General features: G+C 41.7%; 1 protein-coding gene across 1 annotated transcript; it reads right to left on the reverse strand.

The window, feature by feature from the left end:
• Positions 1-1,029: 1,029 nt before the first annotated feature.
• msi1b (musashi RNA binding protein 1b) lies at positions 1,030-22,222 on the reverse strand. Its single transcript, XM_040154733.1, has 15 exons — positions 22,063-22,222; positions 21,704-21,744; positions 21,081-21,162; positions 20,833-20,928; positions 19,283-19,427; positions 11,368-11,460; positions 8,126-8,174; positions 7,569-7,651; positions 7,363-7,480; positions 5,892-5,972; positions 4,759-4,815; positions 4,306-4,368; positions 3,304-3,458; positions 2,416-2,461; positions 1,030-2,317 (listed from the first exon to the last, which is right to left on the reverse strand). The coding sequence occupies exons 1-14, from the start codon at positions 22,119-22,121 to the stop codon at positions 2,420-2,422; spliced, it is 1,164 nt and encodes a 387-aa protein (XP_040010667.1). The 5' UTR covers positions 22,122-22,222; the 3' UTR covers positions 1,030-2,317; positions 2,416-2,419.
• Between the last annotated feature and the right edge of the window lie 1,876 nt (positions 22,223-24,098).

Here is a 24,098-nt window from a genome sequence, read left to right on the forward strand (position 1 = left end):
AAGGGAGAGAAGAAAGACAGAAAGAGAATACATAGTCATTTACTACAAATTGATGTATAGTAATTTATTACACATTTATAGTTATTTATTATAGTCATTTAGAAAAAATTTAAAGTAATTTATTTCAATTTACTTGTAATTTAGCAAAGAATTTGTAGTAATTTAGTAAAATCTCAGTACAGTTAGAGAATATATTTGAATAACACCGCTATTGTTCTCTTTGCAGTGTACACAAGGTTATACAGTTACAGAAAACAGCAAAAATCCATCACAGGGTTTCCTCATTAGTTGTTAAATGAGGTTTCTTCATGTTGTTGTGTTTCTTCTATGTAGCACGAGAATGTGTGAAAGCCCCCACTGAACAGCAGCGTCTGATGCCAATGAAGAATAATGCCAAAAATCATAAACCCTCATAACTTTGAGAGAAAAGAAATAGCTTCACAAATGTGAAAAATATTCTTACTTCATTTGGATTTCTGTTAATCTCTTATTCAAAAAACAAACAGAAAAAAAAAGGTCAAACAGGACACAAAAGTGGAATGTTTTAAAATAATTTATTAGGAATTTTAAAAAGTTTTTTTTTTCCAAAGGAATAAACATGACAGGAGAAGAAAATCAAAAAAATGTTACAGTGTTGACAAGATTGTTATTTTTCAGTGAAAAGAGCATGAACTACCATGGTAGCCCGCAGCAGTGTGAGCAAGTGTATCAAAATGTAAAACCTGGTATCTTGTAGATCGAGAGTGCTTTGTTCTTAAGATAACATTCGAAGGAAAACACATTTATCGTGATCGGCCAGTGCAACATTCTAGTAGCTCTGAACATAATTGTTTTGGTCTAAGTATAGTAGTCACATTGCTACAATCTGTGACCTCCAGTGGATCCGCAGTGATGGATGGGAGGGGGGTGACGGGTAAACAAGACCTTACCTGTCCTTTTCCTGTTGGAAAAGCCAACTTTCTAAAAGGTTTAACCATCCACACTTTGACATAGATGTTAATGTAATAATAAAAAAGTCAGATTAAAATTTCACATTTGCTGAGGTACCACCCACCCAAAAAAAAAAAAAAACAGCACATGGCACATTGGAAACCAATGTGTATAAAACCATTTGACATGCTCACGCAAACATCAACACAACCTGCACAGTGAATCAGTCATAAACATGTTAACTGTGTATGACTGCTCCTGCATACTAGTTCTTTCATTTTCCTCCACAAACACTCATCACATATTGAAAATCACAGTTAAAACAACAGTATGACAAAGTAAGAAAACAGCATGTGTTTTTTTTTCCTCTCCTGGTAGAGGAGCGTTTTCACACCCATATATCCCCAAAAGCAAAGTGTTGTTCCAGACTCAGCCTCTCTCCTGCTGGACTCAAAGCTGAAAGTGGTTCAGCTCCGACCCAGCTTCTGAATGCACTAACAGACTCAAATGACACATCATTCATAAATGCCTGGAGAGAAGTACAGTGGATGGCTGGTCTTATGTTGACAGACAAACTGAAATGTTCTTAACCTCCATGGGAAACTATCATACGTAACAGTCTAGCTTTCCAACACATTTCTCCAAAGCCTCCCAACTCCCAGACACAAAATTAGCTGACCCCCCCTCTAAGCCCACCAGAAACCAGTCATATTTACAATATTTTACAAAATTGTACAGCTCATGTAGACATATTATGTAACTGTGACTACTGACCTTTGTCATCTGACCATTATTAGTATAACAAGTCTTTGTTAAAAACCTACCAAGATATACACTTTGTGACACAATCTCAAGAAATAGTATTAATCACAAATGTTTTGTTAAAATTCAGTATGAACTAGTATAGACAGCTAGACAAATATACAGTTTTCCAGTACAAATTACAGCTCTTGACCTTCAAACAGGCTTCACCAGGAGATTTAACTCCTCTTATCTCAGAGAGATCAGGGTCAAAGTTCAAATAACCCGATAAAACACAGCCAAAACAGAAAAAGAAACAACGCAGCCATCACAAAAAACAGCAAAGTGAAACATAACAACAGAAAAAAAAAAAAACACTAAAAATTCAGCATCTGCATGTGTTGCTATTACATGTAGTGATAAACATTTTCACTCCTTTTATGAAATTTTTCTTCTTTTTATCTCAGGAGGTGGAGTTTAGTGAGGTGTCAGTAGGGTCGGCTGGGTTCAGGTTGACACCAGGTTGAGGGGGTGGGGGGATTGAGGGTCCAGCCGCCCCAGCCGGAGAGGTGGACTGGACAGAGACAGGCCAGATCAGCTCCAAAGCAGCTTCAACTCCTTCCAGTTCTCAGTCTACAGCTCGGCACTGAGACAAAAAATATGTGGATTACTCACAGGTTGGTCAAAAAGATTTTATATGTTAGGCTTTTAACAAGATGATGACTGGGAAGAGGACTGACTCACATTCTCAGTGATATCCGTTAGTGAAGGCCGTGGCGATCAAAGGGCCCTGTGGGAGCAAGGATACAAGTTTTAAGTTCACTTCTTTGTTAGCAAAATGCAGACTTTGATTTAATCTGTCTGGATTTTTTTCCCCTCAGGCTTAAATTGCTAATCAGTGAACTCAGCTGCTGTTGTGTTTCACTGGGATGAAAAGCACATGTCCAGAGTCATGATGGCACGCAGCTGAGAAACACTGAACATCTATCTAGCACCTTGACCAACAGCGTAAAACAACAAAAAAAAAAAAACAATGCAAAATATGAGAAAAAAGATTTTGCCTTTGGTTATGTTGGCAAAAGAAAACAGAATTTTTCATATAAATGATGGCAGTGCTGGACCTGCTTCTTCTTCTTCTTCTTGTTTTATTCACAGCATCAGTGTCAATGCCAGCAGCTTTAAAGAAGTAGTTTTGAGGAATCCACCAATTTGCTTTATTGCCAAAGTTAGATGAGAAGATCGATACAGCTCTTGCGTCTGTCCGTTCAGTAGGAAGCTACCATTGGATTAGTTTAGCACAAAGTCTGGAAACAGCGGATTTTGTTCCATTTGGACTTAACCGGGCCAGCTGTTCCCAACTGTTGCCAGTCTTTTTGCTAAGCTAGACTAACTGGCTGCCAGCACTGGCCTTACATTAAATGGCCAGATATGAGATTTGATTTCTTAATCATGTGCCTTCGCTTTGAAATTAATTTAAAATTTACAAGGACTATAGAAGGAAATAGACCTATAGTTTCATTGGACTGGATGTAACGGACACATGACTGGCAGCTTTAGTTATGTTAAGGAGCAAGGACAGAAACTATTCAAATACAGAACTCAAATACATAATCAGAAGCGACGATAGCTCACCCCCAAACTATGGCTGAATCCAGTGCTTGGGGCGGGGCTCGCAGCGCTGAGGTAACTGCTGACAGCCGACTCCTGGCTGGCCGTTCCATACAGGTCTGCCATCGGCCCCGGGCTGCTCGTGCCTAAAAATCCAGCTGAGCGAGACGGGGTAGAGCCTAAAAGTAAAAATAAGAACAAGGTGAGTTTTGGGACACTTGTGGTTCTGAGTGAAATGTCTTGACAACTATTGTGTGGACTGCTATCACATTTGGTACAGACAATCAAGTTCCCCTCAGGATGAACTGTAATAACGCTAGTGATCCCCTGACTTTTCATCTAGCGCGATGATCTGGTCATAGAATGAATCTGTCCAGCGCTCGGTTTATGAGCAAACACCCGGAAAACTAATGACATTCTCATCAACCGCAGCTGTACTAAGTGTTTAGTGGTAATTCGCAAGAGCTAACATGATGACACGCTAAATCAAGATGGTGAACTTGAGAATGTTAGCATTTTTGTTGCGAGCATGTTAGCATGTACAGCCTCACAGAGCTGTTAGCATGGCTGTCGTCACTTACTCTTGTTTTAAAAGACTATTCTAAGAAAGTTCTTCTTCAGCTTCTTTTTACTTTCACTTAAAGGCAAAGGCAAAGCAGTACAGGTTTGGCGCCCTACTTTGCTACTTGCTGTATACAGTACAGCAGAATCGGTTCACTATTTTTGGGGGGACCAGCATAGTGAAGAGTGCCAATGCGGTACTAAATTATAAACAATCTGTAGCAGTAACATCTACATGTATAACTATATTAGCAGTTAAGAAAAGTAAGCAAGATTTGGAGCTGCAAACTGGCTGAAAGATTTATTGATTAAGAATTAAACTTCTGATGACTGTGTATTGTGAAATGCGTCACCATCATTTCAGATGTTCACGTGTATGAAAAATCCGGTCAAATTTAGACTTGGGGCTCACTATGGCCCTCATAAGAAAAACAGAAAGGCTTTTTTTTTTTTCCTTTTTCACACCTCTGACTACTGCTGCTGCTGCTGCTGCTGCTGCCATTGGTCCGTACGCTGTAAGAGGAATGGCTAAAAAGAGAAGAAAAATAAAAGCCAGGTTAATAACCTTTTATGTTAAACAATAACTAAAAACACATCATTTCAAGTCTCACTCCGGTGACCTCAGAAAGCCGAGTCCTGTACTGATGTGCAAGGGAACAGGAGTAAAAATTGCCAATGAGTGTATATCATTTAATCATACAGAAACAGGCAGCTTTATGAGGTCAGTGGAGGAAGACGTTCAAGCAAACAACAAAACCTTCCTCTTCACTGTCAGCAATCCTGCCTTCAGCTTGAGACCGAGGAGGACTGACAAACACAAACATGCAAACCAAAGAGTGATCGGGTGTTGATGCTAACGTGGCGTGTAGCAGACTGACAACATGCTGCTTGTAAAGTCCAGAGGAGGGACTGACTGACCTGTGAGCTCAGGGGGGTGGGGTGAAGTCAGAAGGGGAGTCCTCTCTAAGTGGAACTCTAAAACAGAAACATCAGAGTGCTGTTGAGACACACACCACCATCGCCGGCGAGGAGAACACACACGCATACAGGCTGGGGAGACCCCTCAGAGGTGAGCAAATACACACACAGGGTTTGAGGAATGCAAACAGGAATTAAAGGAGGGAAGGATGTTTCAAAGCGCAAAAAAAGTGGTGTTACAAATGATACACAGTATTCATTGTGAAATAGAACAAAATATATGTGTCATACAAACCAGTAACTTCAATTCAAGAGTACTTTGATTTCACTATATTTTTCTTTGGCGTACATCTAATTTTGTAATTCAGATCAGATCAACTATACACACTCCAGTGAAATAACACACACACGCACACACGCACACACGCACACAAGCTAAGTAAATGCAAATTCCACTCCCTGATATTTACAAGCAGCCATTTACACTCACAGTGTTTCATATGCTTCTATGGAGACATGTTTGTATTTGTGACAGTTTGTCTACTGTCAGTTCAATATAAAACTACACCAGCTACTGACTGTGTATTTGCATAAGATACAGTCATCCTTCTTTCCCTGATAAATCATCGATACGGGACTCCTCTCCATTCAACCACATTTTTATCTGCCGCTCAGTGAGCGAAAGGATTTTTAGATGTACAGTCGCTCACCACACAACATTACTTCCTATGGAAAGAAGAATATGTTATTTTAACACCATACTTTGTGTCAAATTCCCCAGCAGAAAACTCGAAGAGTTTAAAAAGACTTCAAAATGATGTACCTTTAAACACAAGTTGCCATTTTCTTTCTTTCCATGTTGTTCATTCCCTTTAATCACTAAATGTGGTTCATGTTTAAGTGTGTATAGTCTACAGGGGAGGTTAAGGATGAGTTTAATATCTGTGCTTTAATTGCATTAGAAGTAACCACGGAGCCAAAGTCTTAAGAAGTTTCCCTTTTATGTCTCACCCATAACCATGCATCTACAATGGTGAACACTTGCACTTACTAACTAAATATGGCTGTGTGTTTATTTCTCAATTAATGTGACAGACCGAGTGTATCAGGAGCAGAAAGTGGGCTGTGATTACCAGGGAACTGGTAGGTGTATCCGGGAGTGATGCCAGCGTAGCTCCGGCTGGTGTAGGTGGCTGTCTGGAAGCCTGGATAACCTGTGGAAACAGAATCACTGTCAACATCTGGATTACACCAAAAAACATCGGCAGTATGAGAAAAATATCTGCCCATATGCAGGGTTAAGAGACAGTGCAAACCAGTATCAGTGTTGTATTTAAAGGAAATGCCTGACACAAATGGAGTAACGTGTGTGTGTGTGAGTGTGTGTGTGTGTGTGAGAGAGAGTTTGTGTGCTGCCCCCTAGGAGTGGAGCCTGGTAATGTCTGTGACATGCAGGTGGGTGATATTCTACACCTGCGGTCTGGATTTCTTCACTAGGACAGGACTGAGCTTACTGTCTTTGTCTTCTGTTTCACTCTCAGCAGTCAACATTACACAGTGATTTTCTTTGTATACAACCTGCCACCTGGAGAACTGACCTCAGGACAACATTCAGAGAGATAAAAATAATGTTTTCTATTACCACAAGATACCACAACTAATTTCTTCTTATTATTATTCAAATTTTTTTTAATACTTGGGGGCACACCCCTTTATCTACACTGTACTAATGAAAGCACAGAGATACTGAAGAAAAAGGTGCAATTCTCAGACTGAGCAGTAGGTGGTGGCATGGGCATTGGCTTCAGACCCACAAACAGGTCCTGAACTATCGTGAATAAAATGAAATTCTGTCAATGCGTTGGCCCCACCATTGTGGTAATGTAGTAACAATGCTCAAGGCAATGAGAATAGCGGAACTTTTAAAGGGCCATTCCAATAATTTTACACATTTCACTGGTCGTGAGGAGTACTACGCAGCTTGAGGCGAACAGTTTTAAAATGAGATCAAGAAACTTTTAACAGAAAGCCTGCAGTACAAACTGGAGGTATGAACTTTAATGGGCGGCATTGTGGGAAATGTAGGATCCGACATTTTTGGAACTTGGACAAAAAGGCTTAATGTCAGTATATGCAGTCTGCCTATGTTGCTTCTATATTGACCACTCTATTTTTAATCTGTCACCTGTGAGTCTCATAACTGCATGGAAGTGCAACACTAAAACTTTACAAACCTTAAAATTCAAACTTTAATAAAATATGAACATTATAAAACAAGCGCGAAACAAACATTATCACAATTATCTTTAATATTTAGCTGAAATGAATACGGCTAGGTGGCAGTTTGGAAATGTTTTTCAGTCAGTAAATTCTTTTTCATTACTGCCATTTCTTTGGTCACTTCCAAAGTCTAAGGTCTAGATTTAACGAGGCTGCATGCTGGAGTGTTACAAGCTGACGTAGGCAGCCCAGTTCAGTGGTCAGCTCTCTCCCCATGACGCACCATGTGACCTTTAAGGAAGCAGGGGCCTTAATACAGGAATAGTCACTGTCAGGCTCAGGTGCACAGCCACATCCTTCCTGTCCTGATCAATACTAACTTACCAAGCATGCCAATGCCTAGCATGAAGGCGTCCATCCCATAGGGCATCACCCGAGAGCGCCCCCTGGCTGAGCCCGTGGGGGACATCACCTCCTTGGGCTGAGCTTTCTTACACTCCACCTGTTTCCAGACAAACGACAAATCAGTACTTTCTAGTTCCTGAATAAAATTACAATATCAGAGTGCTGTCACACACAGAGCTGCCCACCATTTTGTTGTTGATCTCGTGGAAGTGGATCTCGCAGACTTTCTCCACCACATCCTCATTCTCAAACGTCACAAAGCCAAACCCTGGCGAGGACAAGGCAATTTTGTAAGCAGAAAAAATTTCACACAGTGTGGTGGATTTAGACGGTAGGCCTCTCTGTGCAGCAGTACAGCTAATTGTCTCCAGTAATCAGCGCTGTAATAGCCGCTTAACACATTTGCCCCCCCCCCATGCTGCTATTCTGCACTCATCCGTTCTTCCCTCCCCTGGCCAGAAGGCCCGGGCAAAGCTGGTAGGCTGTCATAATCGATCAGTCCTAGGGTAGGGAGGAGGTGCTTAAGGAGGCTTTATCCTGATCCCGATTAACGGACTGGCTAATTAGACTAGCCCTGTTCGTCTCCTCCAGCTCAGCCCACAGGAAGGAGGCCCATGGGGGGGGGGGATCAATAGACACCCAGGAAGGACTGGAGGAATAGTAATAAACTGAGGAAGAGAAGGCGAGGAAAGGGAGAGATGTAGGGGGATAAATGGACAGAGAGAGAATCAGTCCGTCTCACCTCTATGTCTGTTGGTGGTCTTGTCAAACATGAGCATGGCATCGTCAACCTGGGGGGAGACAAACAACACAGTTTTTTAACGCGGCGCTCTCTCTCTTGCCACGCGGCATATTGCTTGACCTCAGCCCTTCTCAAGTTCTGCAGGGAGGCTCAGCAACAGATGGACAGAAAGGAGGGGGAAGAGGGCGAGAGGGAGGGAGGGGACTGGAGACAAGCGACAGGTTACAAAGAGGAGACCAAGGGAGCAAAGACAGGAAAATATGAAGAAATACTGCACACGGCAGACAGACATAATGGGTGACATGGAAAGTTGGAAGTTGTGTTTGCTGCTTAACTGCCCCGGTCACAATCCTTCTCACAGAGAACACATAATCCGCCCCCTTTCTCCCCTCCAAAGTTTGACATTCCCATGGCAACTGTACAAAAAGTCCTTATAAAAGAGCTCGAGCCAACATCAAATATGCTTTATGAATTGTGGGAGAGTGCTAGTGAGACAAAGAGGCCCGCAAAGAGAGAAACACTGACAAACACACACACACACAAACACACACACACAAGAAAAGAAATTAGCCAGTCACAAGCAGAAAGGTGAATCCTGTGGGCAGGTGGAGACTCGATGAGAAGGGAGAGCTGATAGCGAGAGGAATAGCGACAGGTGGAGATATGGTGAATGAGAGCACAGAGAGTCCTGTAAGAGAGAGAGGGAAAAAAAGGATTGGGTCAAAGTGGAAAGGGAGGAGGAAGAAGAGACAAAGGGAGAAGGAGACGGAGAACAAAGAGGCCTGGAGGCTTTGTTTGTTGGCACAGTCAGCCATAATTCCTCCTCCTCTTCTCCCTTTGACCTCTCCCTCCAGCCCGGCCTCCCTTTATAGAGCAAAGACACAGGTGTCTATTCTACACACACACACACACACACACACACACACACACACAGTCACACACACAAGTTTCTTATGTCAAAGTTGACCTACTCTTTCTCTCCCTCTCTGACATGTTTATACTCCAGTCTGCACACAGAGGTCCAAATAAACAGTTGGTAAATTAATCTGTGATCTCATTCTATAATAAGTTTACTGGATATGATCCACTGAATAATTTGTCATAGTCACAAAGTCACACATACTAGCACAGACTATGTGAACGTGTGTGTGTGTGTGTGTGTGAGTGTGTGTGTGTGCATGGACCCCCAAGGGCAGTTTGCCTACAGAAAGGTCAAAGGTGAGTGAGGAGTGTCAGCGTGAAAGGGGACCTGTTTCTCTGATGCCTCTCAAGTCACTGGTTCCTTCCAGCCTGACATTTGCTCAACGTCCGCAACGTGTTCAACTCTGGATCTCTGGATCGAAAGCAGTCTTGATTTTCGCCGTTGAACTGACACTTTTATCCAAGTAGATAAGTCCACAGATTTCCAAAATTTGCAACGGTCAGTTGTATGAAGAGTAAGGTCAAGATACCAAGGACACATTTTTTAAAGCTAGAGAGCTATGATCTAAATTTGAGCCGACACCACAGAAACAGATTTAACCAGGCAAATACACAGAAATTTTTACAATCCCAACATGAACTGAAACTGCGCAGTCGCCCTGGAGGACGCTGTCAAAACATCACAACAACGCCCAGGGTTCCCGTTAAACACCACAGACTGAGTTGATTGCACATCATTGCTCGATATTTCAAACACTGGGCATTTTAATGGCGTACCGCCGGACAATATTCCCTCTTATCCTTTTTTTTCCACCTCTCATCTTCCCTGTTATCCCCTGCCCATCCCTCTCCGCGCTCCTTTGTCCTCACCAGGACGGGACACAAAAGGTCCAGTGAGGCAGTCTAATCAGGAACTTCCATGGATGGCTGGAGCCTACATTTCACCGTCCATCCCTCGATATCTCTCTCGGCAAAAATTCATCTAGACGTTATGATTGAGGAGGGAGCACAGAGAAACTTGAGGCCAAACCTTTGGCACTGAAAATTAAGTGCCATGCAGTCGGAAACACGACTGCTAAAACGGAATCTTCCCATGTTTGACTTTGAAAAGTTTCAAGGGCCTGCAACGCACACTGTCAGTCGGAAATTTGCTGAAAAAATTTGGATGAATTTTTCCTTTTTGTTTGGTCTAATTTGTTTTTGTGCAAGATGAATCAAAAGTTACACGGCGCTTAAACCACACTTATCGTTGATTTCACATTTAGGAGTGTGAACAATCCAGAAACTTCTAGTATGCAGATAACTAACAAAATATTTGTCTAGCTTTGTACAGAGGCATAATGGCCCCGTAACCCCCCCCCCCACACACACACACACACCCCATCTTTGCCCCAGTTCCCTCTCTTATGCCTCTGCAAACCTCTCTCAATCAGGCCCCCCCCTCCCTTGTCGGTGCTTTTGTCAGTCCATCATCTATTCTCTGCCACATGCCTTCCCGAGACCTCAGAATATAAGAAACTTGGGCAAAACCTTATGTCGAAACATATTTAAAAAGACACAAACACATGAAGGACATGATGTGAAAGTTAAGGTTTTTGAGCATTACTCAACTTGTATTTATTGTTACTAAACTCCTGAGTTAACCCCCACCCAACACACACACTCATGCTAACACCCCTGAACACCACCTCATCCCTCCTCCTTCAGAACAAAACCCCCTTACCCACAGAATTACTTGGGGACAATGGGCAAGCCAGGTCACCACGGTAACGGGCCAGGAGGGGGTTGTGGGTAGGAGCAGCTGTTACATCAGATTAATTCAGATTCTGATAATCCCTCCTCCTTCCTCACCATCACCACACACTCACTACAAAACTTTTCTCCCCCCCTCCCTCTCCCTCCTCCTCTCTCTCTCCGCTCCCTCTTCTAGACCCCCTAACTTCGCCTGCTGCTCTCGGAGCCTCTCAGCCTCGTTATTTTTCCCTTCCTACCCTCTTCAAGCCTTTTCTCTCCAACCCCCCCCCCCCAATGCGCAGTAACTCCTTCATTTCCAGGCAGCCGCTCGATGCCAAGTGAAGTTTTTCTCAGAGAATTTGTTGTGAATCAGACTCGGCGGAGCTGGTGGGATGCAGCACCACGTTATTCTAAGCTGCTTGGTCGTTTCTGCGCTGATGCCACCAAGACAAACTTATGGGAACCCATTATAACTGACAAAGTAACCCTCATTTCGACTCTGACCCGCCTTGCTGTTTTTTCGTCATGTCATTTTGACCACAATCTGACACCACAACAGCTTTAACGCTCTCTTAACAATCACTCACCTTCCCAAACTGGTCAAAGTACTGCTTGACGTCCTCGATAGTTGTGTTCACTGACAGGCCTCCCACAAAGATCTTCTTGGTTCGAGTCACCAGCTGTAAGATTAGGAAAGACTGATGAACCATTTTTTTACACCCACTGTTCTCTCTGTTATCTTCAAGTACAGTTTTTATTTAATAATATATCAGTTTAGGTATCAGTTAACCAGTGCTTGACTTAAAATGTGTATATTTGTCCGGAAAGGTGCTGTAAAGGTTTAAATAATTACAAACACCTGTAATTATTATCCCTGTACTACTTCAGTGCTTTGAAATAAAACTAGTGTATTATTAGTATCAAATGTAGCCACATGCAGGTTATTCAGTAACACATCAGAGTTACTTTTTTACTGTTGCTATAACTGGTAGTAACCAACCAAAAAAATCATGACATAAATAGAATTACATGTTCAAAACAACTTCTCACACTGCCCCCCAAAACACAAGTAAATAGTCATTACCTCTGATTAAAAAAATAATTTAGATGAGATATTAGGGCTGCAACTAATGATTATGTTCATTATTGATTATTTTGCCGATTATTTTTTCCATTAATCAATAAATTGTTTGGTCTATAAAACATCAGAAAAAAGTGAAGAATGTCTATCACAATGTCTTAGAGCAAAGGTCTCAACATTATATGTTTTGCTCGACCAACAGTCCAAAACCCAAAATATTCAGTTTACTATCTTTTAAAACCAAGAAAAGCAGCAAATCCTCACGTTTGAGAACCTGGAAGCATAAAAAATTTAGAATTTTTACCTTAAAATGACTTAAACGATCAGTTGATTATCAGAATAGTTGGTGATAAATTCTGCATTGATGGACTAATTGATTAATCTACAGATCACTGCAGCTCTAAGAAATACAGCAGAAAACTTCACTTTTGTGCAGAAGGACGATCAAAAGATATCTGTCTCGTCATTCACAGGAGGGGATACAGAAATGCACAACTTTCTGAACATTAGTACAGAGGGATGAGGCCATCTGTTCGAGAGGTGCAAAGGAAAAGTCATAGAACAGATGTCTGCATGCACTGCTGCTCTCAACAATTATTTAAAAATGTATGTGTTTAAATAGGTAAATACAATGAGCAACGTATTGTTTTGAGCAGATGAGCAAACGGAAAACCTAGGAGAGGATAACATGCCAGGCTATGAAAAGAATTACATTAAAACTTTTAGTGAAAAACCATAATTATGTTGAATATAGACGCACATAACCAAGATGATAATTTTTAATATAATTTTGTTTCATACGTCGGGTTCACAGTTCAGGCTCTAGCCTATGAGACCCAAACAGGCTGACAGCGCCAAAACATGGCACCTCTCCTTTCTTCTTAATATTACCCGCATGCATCTCTTCTGTGACGTTTGCTGACCTAAAGTACACAAAATCTTTGAACAATTCCCTATTTCCTGGACACAAAGCCAACGCTGGCTGCAGCTGACACTTTCTTCCACTTTCTTCCACTTTCTTTCACTTTCTTCCACTTTCTTCCACTTTCTTCCACTTTCTTCCACTTTCTTCCACTTTCTTCCACTTTCTTCCACTTTCTTCCACTTTCTTCCACTTTCTTCCACTTTCTTCCACTTTCTTCCACTTTCTTCCACTTTCTTCCACTTTCTTCCACTTTCTTCCACTTTCTTCCACTTTCTTCCACTTTCTTCCACTTTCTTCCACTTTCTTCCACTTTCTTCCACTTTCTTCCACTTTCTTCCACTTTCTTCCACTTTCTTCCACTTTCTTCCACTTTCTTCCACTTTCTTCCACTTTCTTCCACTTTCTTCCACTTTCTTCCACTTTCTTCCACTTTCTTCCACTTTCTTCCACTTTCTTCCACTTTCTTCCACTTTCTTCCACTTTCTTCCACTTTCTTCCACTTTCTTCCACTTTCTTCCACTTTCTTCCACTTTCTTCCACTTTCTTCCACTTTCTTCCACTTTCTTCCACTTTCTTCCACTTTCTTCCACTTTCTTCCACTTTCTTCCACTTTCTTCCACTTTCTTCCACTTTCTTCCACTTTCTTCCACTTTCTTCCACTTTCTTCCACTTTCTTCCACTTTCTTCCACTTTCTTCCACTTTCTTCCACTTTCTTCCACTTTCTTCCACTTTCTTCCACTTTCTTCCACTTTCTTCCACTTTCTTCCACTTTCTTCCACTTTCTTCCACTTTCTTCCACTTTCTTCCACTTTCTTCCACTTTCTTCCACTTTCTTCCACTTTCTTCCACTTTCTTCCACTTTCTTCCACTTTCTTCCACTTTCTTCCACTTTCTTCCACTTTCTTCCACTTTCTTCCACTTTCTTCCACTTTCTTCCACTTTCTTCCACTTTCTTCCACTTTCTTCCACTTTCTTCCACTTTCTTCCACTTTCTTCCACTTTCTTCCACTTTCTTCCACTTTCTTCCACTTTCTTCCACTTTCTTCCACTTTCTTCCACTTTCTTCCACTTTCTTCCACTTTCTTCCACTTTCTTCCACTTTCTTCCACTTTCTTCCACTTTCTTCCACTTTCTTCCACTTTCTTCCACTTTCTTCCACTTTCTTCCACTTTCTTCCACTTTCTTCCACTTTCTTCCACTTTCTTCCACTTTCTTCCACTTTCTTCCACTTTCTTCCACTTTCTTCCACTTTCTTCCACTTTCTTCCACTTTCTTCCACTTTCTTCCACTTTCTTCCACTTTCTTCCACTTTCTTCCACTTTCTTCCACTTTCTTCCACTTTCTTCCACTTTCTTCCACTTTCTTCCACTTTCTTCCACTTTCTTCCACTTTCTTCCACTTTCTTCCACTTTCTTCCACTTTCTTCCACTTTCTTCCACTTTCTTCCACTTTCTTCCACTTTCTTCCACTTTCTTCCACTTTCTTCCACTTTCTTCCACTTTCTTCCACTTTCTTCCACTTTCTTCCACTTTCTTCCACTTTCTTCCACTTTCTTCCACTTTCTTCCACTTTCTTCCACTTTCTTCCACTTTCTTCCACTTTCTTCCACTTTCTTCCACTTTCTTCCACTTTCTTCCACTTTCTTCCACTTTCTTCCACTTTCTTCCACTTTCTTCCACTTTCTTCCACTTTCTTCCACTTTCTTCCACTTTCTTCCACTTTCTTCCACTTTCTTCCACTTTCTTCCACTTTCTTCCACTTTCTTCCACTTTCTTCCACTTTCTTCCACTTTCTTCCACTTTCTTCCACTTTCTTCCACTTTCTTCCACTTTCTTCCACTTTCTTCCACTTTCTTCCACTTTCTTCCACTTTCTTCCACTTTCTTCCACTTTCTTCCACTTTCTTCCACTTTCTTCCACTTTCTTCCACTTTCTTCCACTTTCTTCCACTTTCTTCCACTTTCTTCCACTTTCTTCCACTTTCTTCCACTTTCTTCCACTTTCTTCCACTTTCTTCCACTTTCTTCCACTTTCTTCCACTTTCTTCCACTTTCTTCCACTTTCTTCCACTTTCTTCCACTTTCTTCCACTTTCTTCCACTTTCTTCCACTTTCTTCCACTTTCTTCCACTTTCTTCCACTTTCTTCCACTTTCTTCCACTTTCTTCCACTTTCTTCCACTTTCTTCCACTTTCTTCCACTTTCTTCCACTTTCTTCCACTTTCTTCCACTTTCTTCCACTTTCTTCCACTTTCTTCCACTTTCTTCCACTTTCTTCCACTTTCTTCCACTTTCTTCCACTTTCTTCCACTTTCTTCCACTTTCTTCCACTTTCTTCCACTTTCTTCCACTTTCTTCCACTTTCTTCCACTTTCTTCCACTTTCTTCCACTTTCTTCCACTTTCTTCCACTTTCTTCCACTTTCTTCCACTTTCTTCCACTTTCTTCCACTTTCTTCCACTTTCTTCCACTTTCTTCCACTTTCTTCCACTTTCTTCCACTTTCTTCCACTTTCTTCCACTTTCTTCCACTTTCTTCCACTTTCTTCCACTTTCTTCCACTTTCTTCCACTTTCTTCCACTTTCTTCCACTTTCTTCCACTTTCTTCCACTTTCTTCCACTTTCTTCCACTTTCTTCCACTTTCTTCCACTTTCTTCCACTTTCTTCCACTTTCTTCCACTTTCTTCCACTTTCTTCCACTTTCTTCCACTTTCTTCCACTTTCTTCCACTTTCATCTTTCATACCTTAATAAATCATCAATGAAGGTGTAACAGATCCGTGTTATCCTCCTCTTGGCCTAGCACAATGTATTCACCGCTCCTAAATCAAAGGAATGATGTCAAAGACACCTGTTTTTTTAAGGCTTATTGTCCCCGCAATTCGCTGTGCTAATAAACAGAATGACACCACCTAGATGAAGTTGACATCAAATGTACAGAATGTTCTCAAATCAATGCACTTTGAGATCAAAAGATGGTGATGTTTCCTCATTACCACCTGCTTCAGACAGCAGGCCGACTACGCACAACGTGTGTGCGTATAAGTGTGCCTTTCAGTAATGTCAGTTTGAATGAACCTGCGCCTACAGTGATGTAGTAGCAGGTGATGTCTGCTGTAGTTGGTTGTCATTAGGGCTGGGGATCAAACCTTGTTTGTTTTGGAAGTGACTGAAATGAGGTCATAGCAGAATAACAAGTTGCACCGAAAGTTGGCGTCCAATGTCTGACCCGATTCCATAATTTTGCCAATTTTAGATGGTGTTTTATTTAGGCAAAGTTTTTGTACAGTTGCTTCTGTATAGCGAGAATTAAACATTTGAAAAAGGGCTTTTGTATGAGAACATTATATTTCTCACAGTAACATATTCCCAAAAAAATTGACCATTTTGGTATCAATGCCAAAATCCAGTTCTCAGAACATTTCAAATGATATGTGGTCCTAATGATCAACAAAAAGAATTTCTTTTACCGTAAAACATCTTATTCTTATACAGATTTCTATTTTTTTCTCTTATATTACAAAGACTTATGGCTGCGTCTAATCATCATCTTCATTATCAATTCCTCTCACTTCATCATCTCTCATGTTTTCAAATGATTTGTCGATTAACTAATTTATTGCGAGGCTATAAAACGTAAGAAAACTGCAAAAGAGGTCCTTCATAGTGCTCCCAGCGCTGTCTGAGTGCTTCTTTTATTTGACCAGCAGTCAGTTTATAATGATATACTGTGAAGCAGCATGTTCTCATATTTGAGAAGCTGAAACCGGTGAATGTTTGGCAGTTCACCAAACATTGGATTGGATTAAATACTTAGGTATTTAATTCATTATCCAATTTTTGTTAATTAATTTTAACAATCAATTTATCAACTAATCATTCTATCACTAATTAGGATAAAAGCAAGGAGAAAACTGGTTGAAAAATGGTGTGTAAACTGAATTAGGGTGAGTTACTGCTCTACATTCTTGAGTGAGGTTTTTTGTATGTATGCTTGCTTGTGTTTATATTCCAATATGTGAATGGTGTACACACATGTACCTTTGACGTACTTATGCGTGGTTGTGTGTGCGTGTGTGTGCCCACAGTTGTGCTCAGGTGGAATGCCTGGGAATGTCCAGTGAACCCCTGCCTCTCTCCTCACTACCATGTGACATGTGATCTCCTGGAATCTCACACCGGCACTACAATCACAAACACACCTCACTTCGTCGAGGAGAGCCCGAGAGGGAGGACAAGTGTGTCAGACAGAGAGTGAGAGAGGGGGACACGGAGGGAGAGGAGGACGGGACGGAGGAGAGGGAGCTGTCAATCACACCACACTGACAGCAGATCCACCCAATTTTGTTTGTTTGTGTTTGTTTGTTTTTGCCTCCCTTCAGCTTTGGACGAAGGTGATGACAACAACAGGGACCATTCATCATCATCCTGTACGCTTTCAGGTGATCCGGATCGTCCTGTGCCCTGCAGTCCCTTACACTTACATCCAGGAGAAAGGACACGCTTAACTTTTCTTTAGCAGTATCACTCTCTTGATATTAATCTTAGCACTACAACTACAAAAAAAACAACAGAATTGAGCCCGCTGAATGTCACCAAGGTTGAGATTGGAGAGAGAACCCCACCATGCCATGAGAATGCAATCATAGACAGGCTGTAAAATTGGAATTTGAGACCTCTATATTAGTCTATGCTGGTCTAATAGAGCTAGAGAACAACTAGTCTACTCCACACTGTACTGCTGTTACACTAACAGATGGTGAGACAGTACAGCGCTAAGATTAGTCCGTAACCATGAGAGGGTAGAGTTGAACTACAGTAGAGAGCTAGAGCCTCTATGGTAAACCACATGCGTTTACCAGAGTCAGGGTAACAGTGTTGTTTTCTAATAAGAGTCGACATCACCGCCAGTTTTTTCTTTTTTTCTTTTCCTTTTTCTTCTTTTTCTTTTGTTCTAGAGAGCAGAGTGAGAAGACTATAGGCTAAGACTGGAGGATCAGATGCAGAGTCTACTGTTTAGTTTCTATGGTGGCTAGACTACTCTGATAGTCACCTCCGGTCACCAACCCTCCTGATGTCCAACACTCCTGTGCACATTCAAAAACAAACAAACAGACACACACACAAACAAACAAAATCAAACACATGGCAGCACACGGAACATTCGTGGGGAGGAAACTGTGGACATTAAACAGATAAAGTGGCTGTATGAATGAAATCGGTTTGTTTCATGGAAAAAATGTTGATCTAGCAAAGATGTATGTAGAGCCCCCCCCCCCCTGCTTCAAAATTTGTTTTGCTTATTGACACTTCACTTCACTAGAATCTGAGTGTAAGACGACGTACAAGCAGGATTTGTGACATCACAGCGGGTTTGGCAGCCAATCGTGATCCAATATGCTACTTACACAAGTGTGATGTGGAGCCTCCAGGTCACATACACTGGGAATGGGCTTCTTCTTTTTTTTTTTTAGATAGAAGTCGGAGACATTTTATGTCCAGCAGTTAAACTTTTGAGACAAAACACAGGTGCATGCTCATAGATTCAGCGCTTTTCATCAAGGGAGAAGATGTAGCCGACACAAAGTGTTGTTCCAAGGAGAGGAACTTCAAACATCACTTTCTCCTATTTAATGTCACTTTAAGGTGTTCGAGGCATTGTCACAGCAAGGGAACAGGGAAGAAGCTGAACGTAATTCCAAGAGAGGTTTATGAAATCAGGGCAATCCACTTTGACCAACTACATCCCAGCTATGCAACAGTTGGCTGAGCGAGCTGCCTGTCACAGCCTGAGCTGGGAACACACTTAACGCAGAGCGCCGATTGGGCAGTGCTCAACATCTCCGAGGAACAACTCCAGCTTGTTGACTCCAATCCTATTAGTTAGGAGGGCCCTACTAATCACAGATGGGGTTACCCCCCCCCCCCACAGACACACACACACACACACACACACACAAGGCACCCAGGTCAGCATGGAAATGGTTAACGGGGGCCACAAATGCGCCTGATGCAACTTGGCAAAGAGCCGTGTGACTTTGTTGAAAAACTCTCCACTGTGGCACCTTAGAGCTGCAGTTGAATGGAAACTTTGTCCCACAAAGATACAGTTTGCATCGGCCGTCACTAACTTTACAGATAGCAGGAAACTGGGGGGGCACCCAGAGGGGCGACTAACAGAGCAGGAGTTACATAAATCACAGTAAAACCTGCCCTACTATACTGGTCAAAACCGGGCCGCATCTGTCCTTCAACACAATAAGTACCAATAAATTCCTCTGCAGCACTGTATTTGCTCTTTAGCCTCTCGGCTGTGCAAAGCTCTGTTAATTCCAGTGCCGGAGCGGTTCAGTCGGTCACAGCATGGCACATTCTTTCTGTTGCCACTGGAGAACTTTTCTCTCCCCTCTCTAACAGGATAACCTGTCTGCATGAGGGAGAGAGAGAGAGGGGAGAGGGGGGCAGGGTGAGCAGTCTAAAAGGCCTACTCTACTCACCATCCAACCCCTGTGGCTGATCACTGAGCCCTCTCCACGCCAAACACACGCTCTCTGAGGCTGCCACGGCCCCCACCAAACACCACGGACACACCCAACTGCCAGCCACAAGGGGCCCTGCCACGGCCCACGAGGCTGCGCGGAGCTAACACATACACAGGTTGAGGGGGAAAAGCTCAAATTAAAAGGAGGGAATCGCCATCTCTGGAGCCTGCCATGAATAAACTCAAAAAGTTGCTTATCGAAAGAGGCGACGTGCGGATAAACTGTCAGTATCATGACCTCCTCTCCCTGTGACGGCAACTGTTTATGCTGTCTTGATTTCTGGTATCCAAGAAATGATTGTAAATGATGTGCATTGTTATCGTCCTCTTTTTCTCTTTTGTGACAGAGCCATTCTTCAACTGTGGAGGGGGGGGGGGTCACTATGGAAACAAACCCCATGGCGAGTTAGTGGTGTCCAACCATGATAGCGCTACTTGTCATAGCTGTCATGCCTGCGAGTGACATTATAGCCGGAGGGCATTGGGGGAAACCAAAAAAATAATAAAAAAAACTAAATTCAGTTTGGCCTCTCTATCAAACAACTTCCACCTTGCTAATATTAGATTCATAATAACAAAAATTTCTCATTTCCTCCTAACTTTCTACAGCAAATGACGTTTTTTTTTTCCCTACTCTATTTGTTTCCTCAGCAGCTCCACTTATCCTCCAAGGACTGGAGAAGGTGCATCGCTCAGAGCACAAAAAGAAAAAAAGAAGATATAGACTCCCCTCATTTCAATACAGTGACTAACCCGCAGCCATCACCACTCCCACTAAGGAGAGAGGCGGGGGCATCGGTCCCTATGGCGACCAACGGGCCACATTGTTCCCAGACCGGCCCACATTCATTACTGACAAAAAGACACACACACACACACACACACACAATCACACACTCTGCAACACAGGCAATTAATACATTTTAAGTTACAATTCACAAAACTGAAAGGGCCTGAATGTGTCACGTTGACTTTATCATCATTAGGATCAACAGGAAGCTGTGAGGAGTTTGTTTGCTGCTGCTTTTGGCACCTTGATGGTTTCAGGTTGCATTGACTCGTTCCATTGAGAAACTTTTTTGGAGGTCAATTCTACCCCTTGGGGACAGACAAAAAAAAAAAAAAAAAAAAGCAGAAATAAAGTTTTGGTTCACTCTTCCCAGGGACCAAATCAGAGATTGGCAGTGAATGCAACCCTGCCCGGTTCCCCCTTGTTTTTATGGAAATTGACACTGGGTGACATTTTCTTGCCGGTTTGGCTGAAGAGCAAAGGGAGAGCACAGGCTCCCATGTGTCACCACCGTCGACTACTGACTTTATCATGTAACATGCTCACATCTGAGGTCTGGCAGCGGACACAAGCATGGTTTGAGAAAAACATCAGCATGGTGGAACCTTAGTAAACATACTAAAATGGAGCAATGTTACACCTCTCTAGCGGATTATTGGAAAATCCACTAATCAAACACTGAGCAATGGGATTAGCTGGTGGTGGGAAGTAAATACAGAGAACTCACTGTTTTGGAGTCCAACTCGTGCCTGGTTTGGGCCAAAACTTTATCCACGCCGGCCTGATCAACAAAGGTGACGAATCCGAACCCTCTGCAGACATCAGGGGAGGAGGGGAGGAGGGGGGTATTAATGACACAGAAACCGATGTTGACATGTAATGATACGTTATGAGCAGCGAGGAATCACGGAGGTCAGATAAACTTTCAGCTCCGGCGGAGAAGCCGGGCTCACGGCTCCCTCACCTCGAGCGCTTAGTAACCGGATCTCGCATCACCATACACTCCTTCACCTCGCCGTACTTGCAGAAGTACTCCTTCAGACCCTCTGGGAAACAAAACACGGTGGAAAGAGGACACTTAAATTGATGAATCGGAAAGGTTAAGAACGGATGACAACTTTTTAATAAAAAGTTAACAAGGAGTTTGGCCTATAGGGTCAAACTTTTTCACCCTGCTGAGATTTCCTTCACCAAAGTTCATACATTTTTTCCATTAAACGTGTCAAACACAAAATGATCAGGACTCGGAAAACTTTGAATTACACAATAATTCCGACCAAAAACTACTCATCTCATTAAAACCTAAATAATTTAATGTCAACCTTTTTAATGAGATTTAGAGAATCAGAAATTTACTCTATGGTAGTTCTGAATGGGCTCATTTATTCTGGAGCAGGTTTCATATGTAAAACTCAAAAAAAAAAAAAAAAAAAAAGAGAAAATAAATAAACCAATTCAATGCAAGCAAAGAGAAACATTAAAGAATACAGCTTTTCAAATACGTTTCTACTGGTTCCATCTAAGCCATGCCAGGATTTTAAAGACAAAGTGGCATTTTATGAGAGCAAGTGGTGGAAAAAGATTTACCTTGTGTTGTTTGCCAGCTAAGTCCACCTATGAACATTTTGCTGTGGGAAAAAAAAAGAGAAAATATCTGTATTTACATATTCGTTAAAGGAGCATTCCGTGAGTTTAATATTTATAGGGTTACACAGCAAAGACAAAGTTGTTATTGAGGTTTTGACAGTGTACTCCTGGGGGTAAAGACGTGTGTGTAAGAGTCTATCATCTCTGATTTTACATGAAGGCTCCCAGTGTGGAGGTGTGTGAGTCTGGTTGCGGACCAGAGTCCCCTCGCAGAATACCAGGTTTGTTTCTGAGGTGGACGAGCAGAGGAACTAAAGAGGGAATTAAAAAAAAAAAAAAAAAAAAAAAGTTTTCGTTACCAGGGGTCGTGTGGAGAGTCCGCTGCGGACAGGCTGCTCTGGCTCCCTTCCGTCTCCATTCCGTGTCCTCGCTGTGTGTGTGAGTGAGTGCCGTGTGTGTCCGGGCCGAGCCGTGCGGGAAAACAGGCGGGGAGTGAGTGAGAGGAGCTGGGCGGGTTTGGCCCGGGGTGACAGAGAGGGAAGCGGGCCAGATGCAGGCTGGGACAGACTCCACCTCCTCCTCCAGTCAGTCCCCGCCGCTGTCTCTCTCTCATCCCACCACCGGGGCACGCGGCTCCGCCGTCAAGGCTGCTGTGCTCTACCGCGCCGCTTCCTTTGCCGCCTTTCAAAATAAAGGCCTAATGGCGCCTGCATGGGCATGAATGTCATAAATGCGTGCAGCAATGTGCCAAGTTCAAAATTTCGGTCACAGTTTATATAAAGTCCCCCTGGATAAACTGTATTTGCATATATAAACATCATATAAATGGCTTTTGACACGTTATAGAATAGCTGTAAGCGGACATGAGGACATTATATTCATTTTTATCAATATACAGTATTTTTCAGTAGTTATACGTTCCGCTATGAAAACAAATTTTATGTTATTAAAACTGTGTTCTGGTATATTGTCATTAATGATCTGTTTATACATCAGCCTCCGGTTATGGGTATCCTCAGGAGGAATTATAGTTACTGACAAATACATTAATAAACACCTAAATCGTCTTATATCTAAATTAGAGCTTGTTATGAACCATTTATTGAACGTTCATATGCTGCTTATAAATGTTAAATAGGGGGACTTCAGGACAAGTGGTACCAAAATGTCCTGAATTTTGCAATTTTGTTCTTTATTGCTAAAATACTTCAAAATAATCTGAACGTAATTACATTATGAATTGCTTTTCCTTAAATTTCACTGTTGATTATTTAGCTTACATGAACTAACTGTTATGAAACAATATAAAGTATCCAAACAATGCCAATTCCCTCTCTGTCAATCAGTAAATAAATATAAAGAAACTGCAATTTCTATGATCTACATTTCTAATTAATAGACTTGTAACTGTTTACTTGTGTTATATTTTATGTTCTGAATGCCCTGTGGCTTGTGGGTCTTTCCTAGGGACAAACTGTGAGTCCTGCACTCTGGCTGTGTGCCTTAAGAATAAAAATGTCTGACAACCACTGGAGTGGACATAAAGAATAAGGAATGCACCAAATTCCATATTATTTTAAGTCAAAATGGGAGGTAGGAGCAGCTTAAAGTGAATTGCAGAATCAGATGCAAGAAAACATCACTCATGTTTTATTGATTACGTTTTTTCAGAGTCCTTGTCATTCATTGTTGTCTGAGATTTCACGTATGATAAAAAATTAATAAGAAAAATCAAAGCGTTGTCCCATTATTTTATATTCAGGGTAAAAAAAAAAATCCAATAAATTTAGTTTACAACATAAAACACACAACCTTTTTACAGGTATATTATTTTTAAAATATATTGTGCAATGTTTTTCGTATCAACAACATATTCTAACTATAATATGATGATTTTAAAAAGTAAGCTAACTTTAATAATGTTAAAAGGTGAAAGCAAAAACATATTGTATAAAGCATGACCTGACTGAATTGAAAGGAAACTTCATACATGCAAAACAACCGTACTATGCAAAAAAAAAAAAAAAGAACAAGGAAAATCTTAAAAGCGAACAAAACATCATAAAATCTAAACCATAAGTAATTCAAAACTGATTCTCGTAGCTTTTAGTTTTCAACTAAACCTCTGTATTTGCTTCTTCTAAGTGACAGACATTAAGCTATTATTATGAAGGCGGAATCTCATAACTTCCTGTCACGCTCTGGCTAGTTTTGACTAACGTGACGACTTTCTAGTTTAAAATAAAGTGTCAACAGGCACAATTTACGGTTACAGTAACTAATCTGTAAGGATTTCTTCGAGGTGTTTGAGCATCGGCGGTGGCGGGCGAAACATTACAGTGAAAGTCTGACACACCACATGTGAATACATGTGAATACAAATTGTTTTTTTTTT

The sequence above is a fragment of the Xiphias gladius genome, chromosome 19, assembly GCF_016859285.1.
Source record: "Xiphias gladius isolate SHS-SW01 ecotype Sanya breed wild chromosome 19, ASM1685928v1, whole genome shotgun sequence".
Taxonomy (NCBI): Eukaryota; Metazoa; Chordata; class Actinopteri; order Istiophoriformes; family Xiphiidae; genus Xiphias; species Xiphias gladius.